Raw genomic sequence first — 16,161 nt, 5'->3', positions numbered from 1 at the left:
GGATCCGAGATTCACTCAGAAAACAGTGAAGTTTGGTGGTGGCGAAATCATGGTCTGGGGTTACATCCAGTATGGGGGTGTGCAAGAGATCTGCAGGGTGGAAGGCAACATAATTAGTCTGAAATATCAACAAATCTTAGCTGCCTCTTACATTGCTAACCATAAAAATGTCTTTGCTTTCATATGAGCCATTTCTGAAACCAATTGAATAATTAAAAGTCAGGTTATTAGCAATTGTTTCTACAAAATAGATGTACAAAATGTAGCATGTCAAGTTTGTTCTCCACAGCTTAACTACTATGCTGTAACCGTACACACATATGGAAATCACTACAGTCATGCCTGATTCATATTTCATTATATGTAAATACAGTGGCACCTCACGATACGAGAGCTTTGGTACACGACATTTTTTCGAAGCTTTTTTCGCTTCATATTACGAAGAATTATTCATCATACGAAAGATGATACCGTGACTGTACGGGACAAATACAAATCCCGTTACATTATTAACTCATTCACTCCCAGCCAATTTTACTGGAGAAAGGTCCTTCGCCCCCGGCCGTTTTACTGGATTTTGACTGATTTTGCAAGGCCCACAGAAAATTCTGTTCTATTGCTATATAAACATGGAACCCACCAAAAAGAAAGATTAGACTCTCTTCTTTCAGCAGGAAAAAAAAGTTTGTTCATATATGTTTCCATTCTTTAGAAATCAGCATTAGAAAATAGCTTAGTTTGAGCAATTTTCCAACTTCTGATGAAAAAACAGAAAAATTGAGCTTTTTGTGAAAGCATACATTTCAAACATAACTTTGACTTAAACACAGCTATTTTTTGATTTAGTTACATCCCAAACATCTGAATAATGTTTTCATTTTACAAAATGAAATGAACAACAAGACAAATAGTGCTTTTGATAGCAAAGTAACAATTTATTTACATAACTAACTGAGAGATGACGTTGTTGTCGCTGCGACAGCTGAGTAAACTTTTCCCTCGTCGCCGCCTGTCTCATAAAGATGTTTTTTTTTTTTAGTCTTTGCGGGGGGTCCGCTGCACTGGTGGTCCCGGTCGTTCTGCTCGGTCGTCCAGCGCCTGGCATCCCGGGCGTCCTCTCGGTTGTTCTGCTCGGTCGTCCGCCGCCTGGCATCCATCCGCCGGTGCCCCGGCCGTGCTGTCCGGCCGTTCATTGCAGTTGAATCGGGTTACGGGTCTTACCAAATGCGCTACTGCCCTCCAGTGGCCAGTTTTATTGCTTTAAAATGGATTTTCAGCTTTGTGCTTTGGCGCTCAGTTGAATCAGAACCCAGAGATGTCTCTTATGAAAAAAACAACGTAAAAGACGTATAAATACATCTTCGGGACACTGAAACAATTAAAAATAGACCTATTTATACGTTTTTGGGAGCAAATGAGTTAATATCGACAAATCCCTTTTTTGAACTTGATCAAAATCCTTGTCACTGCTTTAAAACTGTTTAGCCTATAAAGACATTCAGATTCCCATTCTGTGTCTAAGTAGTTGATAGGACACGTTCGGAAAAAAAAAAAAAAGTTTTGGATTCTGCATCCGAATATTAGCTAAATACAGCTTTTGTATTTTTCTCTTGAGTGGATTGCAACATGTGTCTTTTGTTGAGGTAATAAAAGATGCAGACAAGTGTAAATAGTTTGACTAACTTCCACCGCGCTGCCCAGTTTTACGGTCCAGCAGAGCTTGAGAATATAGCCGCGTCAGAAGCTTTCCTCTTGTCACTCTCCTCAGCCATTACAGCTATTTTAGTGTCAAACTCCAATCTAACCTTTGCTTCACAGGGACGATCAGTCTCGCAACAGTTGTTGGAGGTTAAAGAGTGACGACTCTCCGTGGAGTGGAAAAGCTTTGACATCTCTCTCAGCGGGGAAAAAAAAAATTCCAAGAATAATCAGCGTCCCGCTCAGCTCATGATCAAAGCATAAGGAGGACTTGTATGAAGGAGATGTAAAATTGATATTGATTAATGTTGAAAGGGGAGGTGAGGTGCAGCTCAGTCATCTCATTTTGGCTGCTTATTAAAGATGCGAACGAGAGAAAGCGGCAGGTAGAGCAAATGTTGCTTTGCTAAAAAAGAAGGCGAAAAGCACGGAATTATTTAAAAGACCGCTCTTGCACCAGCTGAGTGTTTGCAAGATGGAAGATGGAGGGGAGGTGCTAGCGCTGTTGGTAGATTTGAAATTGGAAAAATGGGAAATTGTAGCTTTTTACTTAACTCATGCATGACTGTTTTTTTTTTTTTTAATACCTTTACAATGCAGTCATTTGACGGCGCTAGACGTCCAATCCATTCTGACTGGGAGGGGTGAATGAACGTTTATTCATGTAGCGCTGTCGATGACACTGAAATATGAGCATTCACAACCAGTCTTCCTGGTTTAAATCAAGTTATTGAGTTGGCAATGAGTACAAAAAAATTGTAATCGTTTGACAGCACTAATATGTGTGTGCCTGTATATGTATGTATATATATATATATATATATATATATATATATATATATATACATACATACTGTATATATACAGTACTGTGCAACAGTACTGTATATATGTTTTAATTACAGCTTAAAAATTAATCGCAATTAATCGCAATTCAAACCATCTATAAAATATGACATATTTTTCTGTAAATTATTGTTGGAATGGACAGATAAGACACAAGATGGATATATACATTCAACATACGGTACATAGGGACTGTATTTGTTTATTATAACAATAAATCAATGAGATGGAATTAACATTATTAACATTCTGTTAAAGCGATCCAGGGATAGAAAGACTTGTAGTTCTTAAAAGATAAATGTTAGTACAAGTTATAGAAATTTTACATTAAAATCCCTCTTAATGTTCTCGTTTTAATAAAATGTGTAAAAATTTCAATCAAAAAATAAACTAGTAGCCCGCCATTGTTGATGTCAATAATTACTTACACAATGCTCATGGGTGCTGAAGCCTATAAAATCAGTCGCACCCAAGCGCCAGCAGAGGGCGGCAAAACGCCATAAAACACAATTAACATGTGGGCATTTCACTGTACTGTCATTTAAATCTGTCTGAGTGGGGCATTTGCGTTAATTGCGTCAAATATTTTAACGTGATTAATTAAAAAAAAAAAATACCGCCTGTTAACGCGATAATTTTGACAGCCCTAAAAAAAAAAAAAATAAATAAAACACCGGAGACAAAAACAAAAACAAAAAAAAAAACCACTGGCCTATTGTCAGTTCACGATATCAAATCCCTTTCACTTGGGAAGGCTGGCACTGAGTGATAATGTTTAACTGCCATTGTAAATACATATTAAAAACTTGATCTTTTTCCCCTGAGTCCGTTCCTGACTAGCAAATGAAATTGGAAAGATTTCTAGTAGGCCCTTGCATCGTTTCATTTTTCTGAAATCGGCCCTCGGCGAGAAAAACTTGGAGACCCCTGCACTAGAAAAAGCCCGCATACCACTGGTGGTTCTAATGCGGCAGTGTGAGAACTACTGTTTAAAAGACATTCCTCTTATATTGAATTCTTTGAATCTGGGTGTATTATCTTCAAATCCAAAACGGGAATGGCTGCCTTTGAAGTAGACTATAAAATCGCCGTCACTGGCCTTCAAATGCAGCTTGTGAAAGAATGATAGCGTCATGAAATTTCCCGACGTGGAGGAGCAACGCGTCCTGAAACGTCGATAGAAAGTTAAGCGTGGGTGGGTTGTCGAGGACCCCGCCGGTGCACCGTCGCTCTACAGCCCACGCTCGTTGGCAGATTCCCCCAGGCGTCTTCTTCTCCGCGTCGGCCAAATTGTGTCCAATCGAAGCCCCCGTGGCCCTTTAATTACTGCAGCCGTACCCTCCTGTTGATCGTTTGAAAAGCTCACGGGATAATCGTTAAAATGGCGAGGAGATGAGACGTGGCCGAGATGGGCGACGGTTGCTGAAACGGGGGGGGTCTAGCACCTTTTAGATTAAGGTGGGGATTGAAATCTGCGATGGCGGCGGAATGATAAACAACCCGTTGTTAGAAAACTCTCAGCCGTGAGTCCATAACCTCAACAATAGAAGTATTTAGCATATTGAATTCCTCATTTGAACTATAAATGCTATAAAGTGAGCATTTAGAATCAACATATCAAAGCGCAAACCGTGTGTGATTTTATTCATGTATGCAAGGATCAGACACGTAAACTCAGATGCGCGTATACACACAATACTAGAAGCACTTAACCTTAGCAGCAAGCATACGTGCGATTACGAAAGAAAATAATTACACAGATCAAGCGTGAATGGAAAGTGCAGTGCGTCGTTGATATGTTTTGTTATTTGCGAACACTTAACATTTACCCCAGTGTGATTACAGCTAAACAAACAAGATTTATGAGAAATAAACTAATAAAATAAGAGCGGAGAAACAGGTTTTTCCCAAAGGGCTTCTATAAAACATTTAACTTCAGCTGTTTTCACAACAAAAAAAAAACAAAATCTCAGTTCAAGGATTCTCAGCAAAAGGTTAAAGAGGTCCAATTCAGATTCAAATATCTTCAAGGCCCCGAACATGAAGTTTACTTCATGAATTTTAATGTAGCCGCACGTAAAATGAAGCATGCAAATGTGAAGGACATCTATTGAGGTAGATTTGTGTCTTTATTATTCAATCAAAAAAAAAAGTTTCAATCAAAATATATATTTTCAATCAAAGAAAAAGTCACTTCAATGAAAAAAATGTGTTTGAATGCAAAAATAAATTTGAAACTCAAAAAAATGTATTTAAAAAATATTTTTCTTTGATTGAATTTTTTTTTTTTAATTCAAGTTTGTTTTTTGTTTTTTAATTGAAACAACTTTTTTGAATGAAGTAATGCAGTTTTGCATTTGGAACACATTTTGGCTAGGACATTTGTGCCTTTATTATTCAATCATAAAATAAGTTGGTTCAAACAAAAAAATATATATATTTTCAAAAGAAAAATCACTTCAATCAAAAAAAAAAAAAAAAAAAAAAAAATCAAGCATCACTTAGAAATTCGCATTTGAACACTTAATTTTTCATTGAAACTGTTTTCTTTGGTTGAAGCAAGCCTTTTTGTGTTTGGGCCATATTATGGGTAGGATATTTGTGTCTAAATCATCCAATCCCAATAAAAGTTGCTTCAATCAAAAAACAAGAAACAAATTTTAATCAAAGAAAAAAAGAATTTGCAAAAATATATTTTTTGTCACCTTTTTTGAAAAGTTTTAATTTTTTTATTAAGTGGAAAAAGTTTTGAACGCACTTTTTTTTTTTTTTTTTTTTGAAGTGGAAAAAGTTTTGATGGCACTTTTTTTCAAGTGAATCATTTTGACATAAAGATCCAACTTCGCCGGTACTTCCGACATGTTTGAGTGACAGGTGTCCACCATTTGCCAAAAAACAGTAAAGTTTGGTGGTGGCAAAATCATGGTCTGGGGTTACATCCAGTATGGGGGTGTGCGAGAGATCTGCAGGGCGGGAGGCAACATAAATAGTCTGAAATATCAACAAAACTGAGCTGCCTCTTACAGTCCTATCCATAAAAAGGGACAAATTCTGCAGCAGGATGGTGCTCCATCGCATACTTCAATCCCTACCTCAAAGTTCCTCAAGTCAAAGAAGATCAAGATTCTCCAGGACTGGCCAGCCCAGTTACCATACATGAACATGATAAAAGAGGAAGCATGGAAGACGAAACCCAAGAATGTTGATGAACTCTGGGAGGCATGCAAGACTGCTTTCATGATGTTCCTAATGACTTCATCAATAAATTGTATGAATCCTTGCCGAACAGCATGGATGCAGTCCTTCAAGCCCGTGGAAGTCATACAAAATATTAAATTTGGATCTCAGAGGACCACTCCTTAATTTGTTCATGTTATGTAACAAGTACATTTTTTGTTCAATTTTCACACTACTTTCTGTAGGCGACAAAACTTTTGTCTTGCCAAAATTTGACCTATGCGTCATCATGAAATGATGAATCGTTTTTCAGTGAAACAAATATATTTTTGTACATTCAACATCATTTAGGTGGGTCTTAGCTTTCATATTTCTGAAACCAATTGAATAATTAAAAAGTCAGGTGTCAGCAACTGTTTCTCCAGACTTTTGTCAGGGACTGGACATATTATTGTATTATTATTACAAATTTATACCTATTTGCTTTGTGTAATTGCTATTTGTAATTTTATCAGCAGTATTTTTTAGGGATTTAGCAAAGTTTTTTTGTGCTGTGGAATGATTTGATCGAATTATATTGCATTCTTATGGGAAAATCCGGCTCGACTTACAAACTAGGTTCTGGAACGGATTAAATTCATATGTAGAGGTACCACTGTATTAGATGGCCAACATATCGGTCGATCAGCACCCAAACGGCTAACATAAGTTCTTCTATTATATGATGACCAATACCATTTTTTTGACACTGATTCCAACACCCGGATGTGTGATATTGGCCGATGGCAACTGTACTGATATGTATTTTTTTCTTTTTAATACTAAATTCCTAATTCACTCAGCCATACCTACTGAAGGAGATGGTACCTTTTCTCATTGGCACCGTCTAAGTGTTTGCATTAATCAAACACACTTAATATAATCAATCAAGGAATAGTATCGTTTCTCATATTTACTGTAGGAATGTTTGTATTACTCTAACACACCTAATATAAAATAAATACGCTTATACAATAGTTTAATCTAAAGAAGCAGAATAGAGGGCATAAAAGATACACAACGCCATCTTATCGCAGAAACCCAACATGTCCGTCATGAGCAAGATGGCGCACCAACTCTTGCAATCGGTTCTCCCGGGCACTCCAGGACAAAGAGCAGGGCGTTCTGTCCTAAAACAAGTAGCATCGGAGAACGCCCGATATCCAACTGATAACACAACTGACAAGACTCCAAGAGCCCCTTTTGACGCTGAGGGGGCAGAATCCACATCCTCATTGCCCGGACAACAGTAACTCCCGAATCCTCCTCTCCAATCCGCAAAAAGTCAATATTCCCAAACACACTCTTCTTCTTCCTGCCCACGGCACCCTTCGCGAGAGCTTTCAAAAGACTGAACATTTATCTAACAACTGTCGCTTCTTGGGGACATTTCGATGTATCCGTTGTTTTGCTGACCCTGGATCCAGCATTGCCTCTCCGTCGTCTGTTTTGCCTTGTTTTTTGACCATTGTCGACGAATAAGTTGTCAACCTGTTTTCGGTGAGCCTTCTTTAAACAGTTCAAAATGGAGTCAGTACAAACTTCACTTCTTTTGGCACTATTCTAGCTCCATACAAAGGGTTAACACCGGAGTGGACGCGCGGGATTTGGCCTCGCCGGCCGACTTGCTGGAGCGGCGCCAGCGGGACGCCATTTGGTTCGGCTGTTGCTGTTCCGGCGGCTTGGCCGGGAGGCCGAATTCCTTCAGTAAACTGTCACTGGAATATAAAATATTTGCTATCATGACCGTTTAACTCCTTGTCTGACGTTGATGGCGCTAGACTTCCTGTCCATTTGAACCGGTTCAAAAGGATTGGACGTCTACAAGTGAGAACTAGTGTTGCACTGATACCATTTTTTGGCTCCTGATACCAATTCCAACAGCAGGCTGTGTAGTATTGTTCAATGTCGATACCGTACCAATGTCACGTTTCCCCCCCAAAAAATTATATATACATTTTTTTCTTTTAATACTAAATTACTGCATACTCACTTGAAGGTCACAAACAGTCATGCAAAAAAGAAAGAAACCTCCCCTGCAGCATCTTTGTCTCCATGGCAACACCACATCTGACTAGCCGTTTGATTGAGAGCAACGTCAATGATGCCTGTGCCTTTTTTGGGGAAAATATCTTCAATTCAAAGAAGCCCGAGTGCTCGAACATTTAAAAATAGAAAAAAAAAAAAAAACACGCTGTGTGAGACACTTTTTTTCTCCTAATTGGAAATAATTGAAAAGACATCGAGCAGTCCACCTGTTAACTGGCAATTCCATTCTGAAGCGCCATATTAGTAGCTGCAGCTCGCCGATTAGCTCGTCGCTGCTAATTATTCGACGCTTAATCCACGCGTCTTTTGTCAAACGGCTCACATCGGGAATGCTTCTCGCAGCCCACCGTGTGCACCTCCAAGCAATTAATCACCCCCCCCAAAAAATGCAATAGCTCGGGTCGGGATTAATGAACTCCTATCGCAAGTTATTACATTGAGTGGATTATCTGAGAGCAAATGTATGTCCGCATTTCCTGCGTGCCTAATTTCTCTCACTTGGGCTTTATAAGTGAATTCCAACCAACTAGGGCTTATGCAATCCATCGGCGCTTTAGAATCTCAAGCTAATGAAAAATGACAAGTGCGCGCTTTAGGTAAAAGATAACGACAAATAAATATGGAGACTTTACCAAGTCATTTGCAGGCAAATCCTTGTAATCCTTCTGCATAGACAAGAAGATTTTCCCACTTACGCCGATAAGATTTCCCGCAGGACAGAAAACAAGAAAAAAATACAGCGCTCCATATATTGGAATTGATTCCCTCGTCAGAGGCGCTCCACATATTTAGCTTGCAGCAGGAAAGGCCCTCTCTGTGTGGCGACAATAAGAGAACCCGCAGAGGAGCAGTGCAGGTACCCCATCATTCTCAGCAGGTTGCTTTGGAATTGCACTGTCCAAACCGCTCTACTCCATAAAGTGACACAGGGACAAATGAAGTTGCGTGTTAACGCCCGAGATATTGACTTCGACTATTGGCTCAGGTAGAAACATGCGTGTTTACCTCTACAGAGCTATTGATATTTCTCTCACTGGCTACGTTTACGTTTACGATTAAATGTCTGATTGAAATAAAAAGGTTTCATGTACATACCCCATTTGGAATATTCAAATACGATACATCCCATTCCGATCAAGATTATATTCCGAACAAGTTTTTTTTTGTAACTGGACATTTTGGCAAACACTTGGTTAAAAAAAAAAAAAGTTTTATAAATGTGTACACTACGCTATAGAGCCTACCCACGTACCACGTGCTCGCTGTATGGTTCCGCCCACTTGTCTGTCAAAACATAGTGTTAACCTGTTACGGCTACGTACATTTCTCCAATTTACGGCGTGTTCTTCTGCTCCTTAACATTAATAATCAAAATGGTGAAGGCGTGTGTGGCTGTTGGTTGCACTAACAGAGAAGATGGAAGGAGAGATCCGAGGGATCCAAAGAGGAGAGCGAAATGGACGGCTGCAATTCGACGTGAAAACTGGACACCAAAAAATCACCACAGACTATGTAGTAGTCATTTTATATCCGGTAAGATGCATTTAATATATATTTAGAGGGTTTTGGCCTGACAACCACAATTAAGATCATTGCTAGGCTAATCGCCGACAACATACGACGTAGTACGACATAGTTTCAAATTCAAGATGTTTGTGACTTCCCTTTCTTCCACCATCGTTATTTTTTGAATAATATTTAGCTGGTACCAAGTGAAAGAAACTGGCCTCGTCTACGGGGCTGACAAATAACCACAATTAAGATCATTGCGAGGCTAATCGCCGACAACATACGACGTAGTACGACATAGTTTCAAATTCAAGATGTTTGTGACTTCCCTTTCTTCCACCATCGTTATTTTTTGAATAATATTTAGCTGGTACCAAGTGAAAGAAACTGGCCTCGTCTACGGGGCTGACAAATAACCACAATTAAGATCATTGCTAGGCTAATCGCCGACAACATACACGTATGTATGTAGTGAGAGTGCTATTGCTAAACCATATAAACATTAAAAGCCTTAACTCCATTGACAAACGACATGAAATACATTAGACTTGACAGTGGATGTTAGCAATAACAAAAGATTTTGAATTGAAAATTTCGTAACTCACCTTTCCAAGCACAAGATAGATTCCTGCCGAATTTTCGTGGACGAGGACCTGTTTCACCCAACCAGCAACGAAGTATTTATAAGCCTCCAAGCTCTTGAAGTTTTTCATATTTTCATGAGAATAGGCTGATTTAGTGTGGACAAGATAATTGTAAATATCTGCGTAGCAGATGTCAGGCAGACAGGGCGAAGACAGTGGGTCGAAAAACATCGATTTGGGCATCAAATATGGATCTGGCGACTGTATAGAACGAAGCTTTTCCTCATAACGCCTTTTATGCAACAGATCCAGTGAGTTTGCGGCATCAGAAAGCACCGGGTCTTCCATGAAATGCATTTTAAATTCCGCCATCAATTGAAAACAATGCTAATACAGAGTCAAAATGACGGACAAGTGGGCGGAACCATACAGCGAGCACGTGGTACGTGGGTAGGTTCTATACAGTATAGCGGGCGTCAAAAAATAATATGCTTTTTCTCTCAAATATGTTGTTACAATTAGGGTTGTTCCGATCATGTTTTTTTGCTCCCGATCCGATCCCGATCGTTTTAGTTTGAGTATCTGCCGATCCCGATATTTCCCGATCCGATTGCTTTTTTTTTTGCTCCCGATTCAATTCCAATCATTCCCGATATTTTTTCCCGATTATATACACTTTGGCAATGCATTAAGAAAAAAAATGAATAAAACTCGGACGAATATATACATTCAACATACAGTACATAAGTACTGTATTTGTTTATTATGACAATAAATCCTCAAGATGGCATTTACATTATTAAAATTCTTTCTGTGAGAGGGATCCACGGATAGAAAGACTTGTGACTTTGTATATTGTGACTAAATATTGCCATCTAGTGTATTTGTTGAGCTTTCAGTAAATGATACTGTAGCCATGCCCAAATGCATGATGGGAAGTGGAACCATGACTGTGCGTAGTGCTACCAATTGCTATATCTTCTCTGCGTTGGGAAATAACATGAAGTGTTAAGAAAAATTTCTATTGCTACCTTGCTTCCCTACATTGCTTCCCATGATATTTCTAATCGTATGGAGAGGGATTGTAAGGCTTTAGCCAATTAAAAAAAGGCTCCAAAGGCTGTCAAAATTCACTCGACTCGTTTTACGCTGCCTTTTATCTCTCTATATAGGTAAAACGGCGCCATTACAAATTAAGCGCGACAATGCGTGAGTGGATCGTGTAGTGCATGCATTAATTGCGTTAAATATTTTAACGTGATACATTTTTTTAAAAATTAATTACCGCTGTTATCGGGATAAATTTGATAACCCTACCATAAGCCTAAACTAAAGACTGGATGAGTGTAACATATTATGTCTGTAATGTTAAATACAATTAGAAAACAATTTAAGTAAAAAAAAAATATATATATATTAAAAAAGGCATGGCCGATATTTTTTTGCCGATTCCGGTACTTTGAAAATGACGTGATCGGATGTCGATCGATCGGGACATCTCTAGTTATAATCATTTGTTTCGGATGTACTGTAATTATTTTCTGTATAAAAATTAATTTGGTGTTCAAAAAGTCTTTTTTCAAACTTGAGTCTTGAAAAAGAGGGGGTCGTCTTATAATCAGGGCCATCTTATATTTGGGCCAATATGGTAGTTAATAATCTCTATTAGGGCTATCCCAAACGACTAATTTCCTCCAGATTAGTCAGCCGACTATTTTTACGATTAGACGACTAATCTAATAATTTAAAAAAATTATTATTTTTTTTTTTACTACTTAATTAAATTTTTGTTCAAGCTTATTAATTCACAAAAAAACATTTTGGAACACCTAAATTCTTTATTAACGTATAAATAAATAACATAAATACCAATTATAAATCACAAACAATGAGGTCAAATGCTGCTGGCATTAACTAGTGCAAAAAAAATGGAAACGGAAACACTGTGACTTCACCTCTTTAACAGGAGTCAAAACCATTCTTACTCTTTTTGTGGTATGTCATTGTCTATATTGTTCTAAATGTTAAAATGAATTGCAATGTCCCGGACAACCATTTTCTGAATAATTTGTGTGAGTTCAGATGCTTTTTCTAGTGTGCATTCCGCATTTTTGGGGGATGAGAAAAACTGTTCAACTTTTGTTTGTTTTAACCTGAAAATAGATCAAGTAGAGGGCACACTGAAATATCACCACATTTATTTTTAATGAAAGGCACACATACCCACAGTAACAAAAATTAAATATATAGTATTAAATTTATAGTATATTGCTATATGTAATACTTTATAATATTAAGTAACTAACATTAGTGCAGTCATGGATTACAGTAAGCAGACCAGTGCTGTTTCCATATATTTTTATTATGTATATACAGGATATATGTATATATTTTCCCCAAGTGGGAGCCTCCATGATCCTAATAAATTTAATAATAATTTGAAAAAAATATTATATACTATTATATATGTATTAATTATTTTACTAAATAAAAATGCACATTGATACGATGCACATAAAGGCAACTTCCATTAAAAAAAATCGTTAGAAAGTTGTATGGACTTACAATCCGCTAGCTTGTTGTTTCTTGTTGTCTTCGAAAATTACACTTGGGTGAAGGCGCTTCAAGTGTTCGTAGCCGACGTGATACCGTGCGTGGTATGCGAGCGCAGCTTAGCAAAGAGTACACAAAGTGGCACCCTCCATAGTTTCCTTGAAATAATTCCAGGCTCTGGCTATTCTGGTCCGCTTTTTTTGGCTTTATGCCGCTTTCACGTGTTACCAATTCTGCCCTTTTTGGTAATTGGCAGTGTTTTCAACTCCTCGCCATAGTGAGGAGTGAACCGGCGATTCACTTGGCTCGTTGTCGTCGGTTCGTCCGGGTTAGTCCAATTTCCTCCTCAGGAAGGCGGCGGCGTGCATAAAAACACCGAGAGGTGTCGGATGGCTCTTTATGGATACTTTTATTGACCAAAACAAAAACGTGAGGGACGCAGCTAGCCACTCAACTTTGCGCTACCCAACTCATCGATCTCGCTCCCTCGCCACCTTTCTTCCTCTTTGCTCAATCTGACAACGCCGGTCACATTGAAATAACAGCGGCCCCCTTGGGGGTGCCAGTAACAACCGCTTGTATCGCGAGCGCCCGCCATTCTAAACTTTATCCGCATGTAATTTTTTTTTTTTTTTAACCCGTCATTACCCGCCAACGGTATGTTTTGCCCGTCGACGCATTTACGTCACCGATGACGTCGACAACGTCGACAGGTCGGGACGGCTCTAATCTCTATAAATCAATAAGGCTTCTGTACACATGGAATAGGCGTAAGAAAAAAAAATCCCGAAGTGGCACTTGGAAGGCCAAACACTGATTTGGATGTTCTATCGGGTTGAGGTCAGGTCTTTGTAATGAGTAAAGAGTTAATACAATGAAATTTTTTTTAAAAAATCTACTTCAGCATATTATTAGGACAATAAACATAAACAACATACCATTTTAATTTGATGCGGCATGGAAAATGGATGGATGGATGGATGGATAATTCCTTTTAATTTTTTTTTTTTCATTCATTCTGAGATGTCTCTAAACTATTAGTCAATTGTCATAGTTATAAATTAACCTGTTAACCTAATAGACGTGTCAGCCCCTTATGTCAAAACTAAAAACAACTAAAACTAAGCACTCATTTTACATTACCACCTGTCTAACAGACCAGGAGCGGATCGGAAAAGACTCCAACTACGAGCAGGAAGGCAAGGTGCAGTTTGTGATCGACGCCGTCTACGCCATGGCCCACGCGCTGCACAACATGCACCAGGAGCTGTGCCCGGGCAAAGTGGGCCTCTGCGCCAAGATGGACCCCATCAACGGCACGCACCTACTCAAGCACATACGTCGTCTCAACTTTAAAGGTGAGTTGACATGTAATGACTATTTTTCCATTTTGTTTTTATGCCAGATTGCCCAGTCCTACTCTAGACTGAACCAAAAAAAAACAATATATTCTTTTGCAAAGAGTTTTAGTCTTAAAATCAAGTACCGTATTGGCCCGAATATAAGACAGCCCTGATTATAAGACGACCCGCACTTTTTCAAGACTCAAGTTTGAAAAAAGACTTTTTGAAGACCAAATTAATTTTTATACAGAAAATAATTACAGAACATCCGAAACAAATGATTATAACAATATATTTGAGAGACAAAAAATCTTAATATCTGAACATTTAAATATGTAAACTACAAGGAACAAAAACAAGGAGAACTGCAGCTATTAGTGGCACTGGTCCAGCGGTGAAAATGAACGCTGCTCAATAAGCTAGCGAACTAATAGCAAGCTAACAGGAGGGTATCCCCAAGCAGTTTACCCTTTCTCCGCGTTGTTGAAACGTCAACTGGCGCTGTTCACCCCCGCTTCCCACGTGAAAGCAACGCTCAAAACTAACAGAAAGTAGCGCTGGCGTGACGTCAAACAAGTCCGGGTGCAACAAAGGAAAGCGGACTGCACACTTAGTATAATGAAATACCAGATAGTCATAGCAATTAGAGATCAACCGTGTAGATTTAATAAATAATAAAATTAAACAACAAGTACTGTATTGGCCCGAATATAAGATGGCCCTGATTATAAGATGACCCCCTCTTTTTTCAAGACTCAAGTTTGAAAAAAGACTTTTTAAACCCCAAATTAATTTTTATACAGAAAATAATTATAGTGCATCTGAAACAAATGATTATAACAACATATTTGAGAGAAAAAGGATGTTATTTTGCCTCATTCAAATCTTAATAGCTGAACATTTAAACAGTGTTGTTAATCTTACTGAAAAAAAGTAATTCATTATAGTTACAAATTACTTCTCCCAAAAAGTAATTGCGTTAGTAACTCAATTACCTGAATGTAAGAGTAATTAGTTACTTGGCAAAGTAATTGGTGATAATTACTTTTTTTTTTTTCCTCAAAAAAAAATAAAAAATAAAAAATAATAAAAAACATTGGCCACACTATGTGAAGTTTTTTGGTACAATTGGCCCGAGCCCAATTCTTTACCCTAATTTACTCTTTACCCTGAATCAACTGTAAAAAGTTGTTAGAATTGCTCCCATTATTGCATTAGTTCCCTTCTCTCTACTTTCGACATATGAAAGTTTTAAAACTGTTTCATCATTTAAAGATAGATTCAAGTCAAGATTTTGCCGATTTAGAAGTATTTTATATAAAAAGTTACTTAGGTTCGCTAGGAAGGTTCTCTACAACAGAGCCGTCCTAAAAAGTCTACTGCTTCAAGATGGCGGCTGTCTACTAACGCATTTAGTGCCACATCTGTCATTTTGCATCTAGTTATATCTATATACAGTACATGTGATATCTACCATGTCTACCATATCTACCATAACATGCGGGCGTAGTTTGTAGGCTATCGGCTACAACATGTATTATTGGAGCTACCTAGCATCGCGTTTGCTCGGCGTCACAAATTTCTTGCCTCCTCCCAACTCCTGCTCTGCCCTGTCGTCTCGGTGAGTCCGTCTCCCTCAGACTTTTCGACCAATATAGTAACGCATAGTAACGCATGCCTTTCCGTCCTCAGTAACGGTAACGGCGTTGCCAAGATGAGAAAAGTAATTAATTAGATTACCCACTACTGAAAAAAATAACGCCGTTAGTAACGCTGTTATATTGTAACGCCGTTATTAACAACACTGCATTTAAATATGTAAACTAAAGTGCAATCACATTCGTAAATGAATGGCTTCTGGTTTTGAAATGTAAATAAACCAATCTATTGTGATAAAACAACAAAATTGCAATAACTACATTAACCATCAAAGTGAAGTCTAACTAACTGTAGTCTTGAAACAAATCTGAATTAGGAAAAACATTGCAATAAAATAATGCAAAATGGTTAAACTTGAGAGTAGCTGAGATGTGTCATGACAGAGCATCGCTTCAATGATATCTGGTGCCATCTAGCGTCGTGAATGGGTATAATGTCTAGACCGCGTGTATAAGACGACCCCCGCTTTTTCAGTCTTATTTCAATGGAAAAATCACCATCTTACACTCGGGCCAATACGGTAATATACTGTACTTACCATCAATGCTGAGTGGTGCCGGACAATATACTGTTACGTGACTTAAAAAAATGACTAAAGACAAAATGGCGGACGAGACACCGGCGTTATAAAGTCAAAATCAGGTAAGTCGGATATGACGTAACCCAGGGACTACCTGTATATTTGTTCAACTTTGGTGTCAAGT

The 16,161-nt window shown here is 38.3% G+C and overlaps 1 protein-coding gene across 1 annotated transcript in view; it reads left to right on the top strand.

The window, feature by feature from the left end:
• Positions 1-16,161, top strand: part of LOC130921874 (metabotropic glutamate receptor 4-like) — a 589,147-nt gene that overhangs the window by 475,698 nt on the left and 97,288 nt on the right. The window contains exon 7 of the mRNA XM_057846217.1: positions 13,613-13,813. Within this exon, the coding sequence (XP_057702200.1) occupies positions 13,613-13,813 (201 nt within the window). The remainder of the gene's footprint in view (positions 1-13,612; positions 13,814-16,161) is intronic.

This window comes from Corythoichthys intestinalis, chromosome 9 (genome assembly GCF_030265065.1).
Source record: "Corythoichthys intestinalis isolate RoL2023-P3 chromosome 9, ASM3026506v1, whole genome shotgun sequence".
NCBI lineage: Eukaryota > Metazoa > Chordata > Actinopteri > Syngnathiformes > Syngnathidae > Corythoichthys > Corythoichthys intestinalis.
This window is presented reverse-complemented; position numbering and strand designations above follow the sequence as displayed.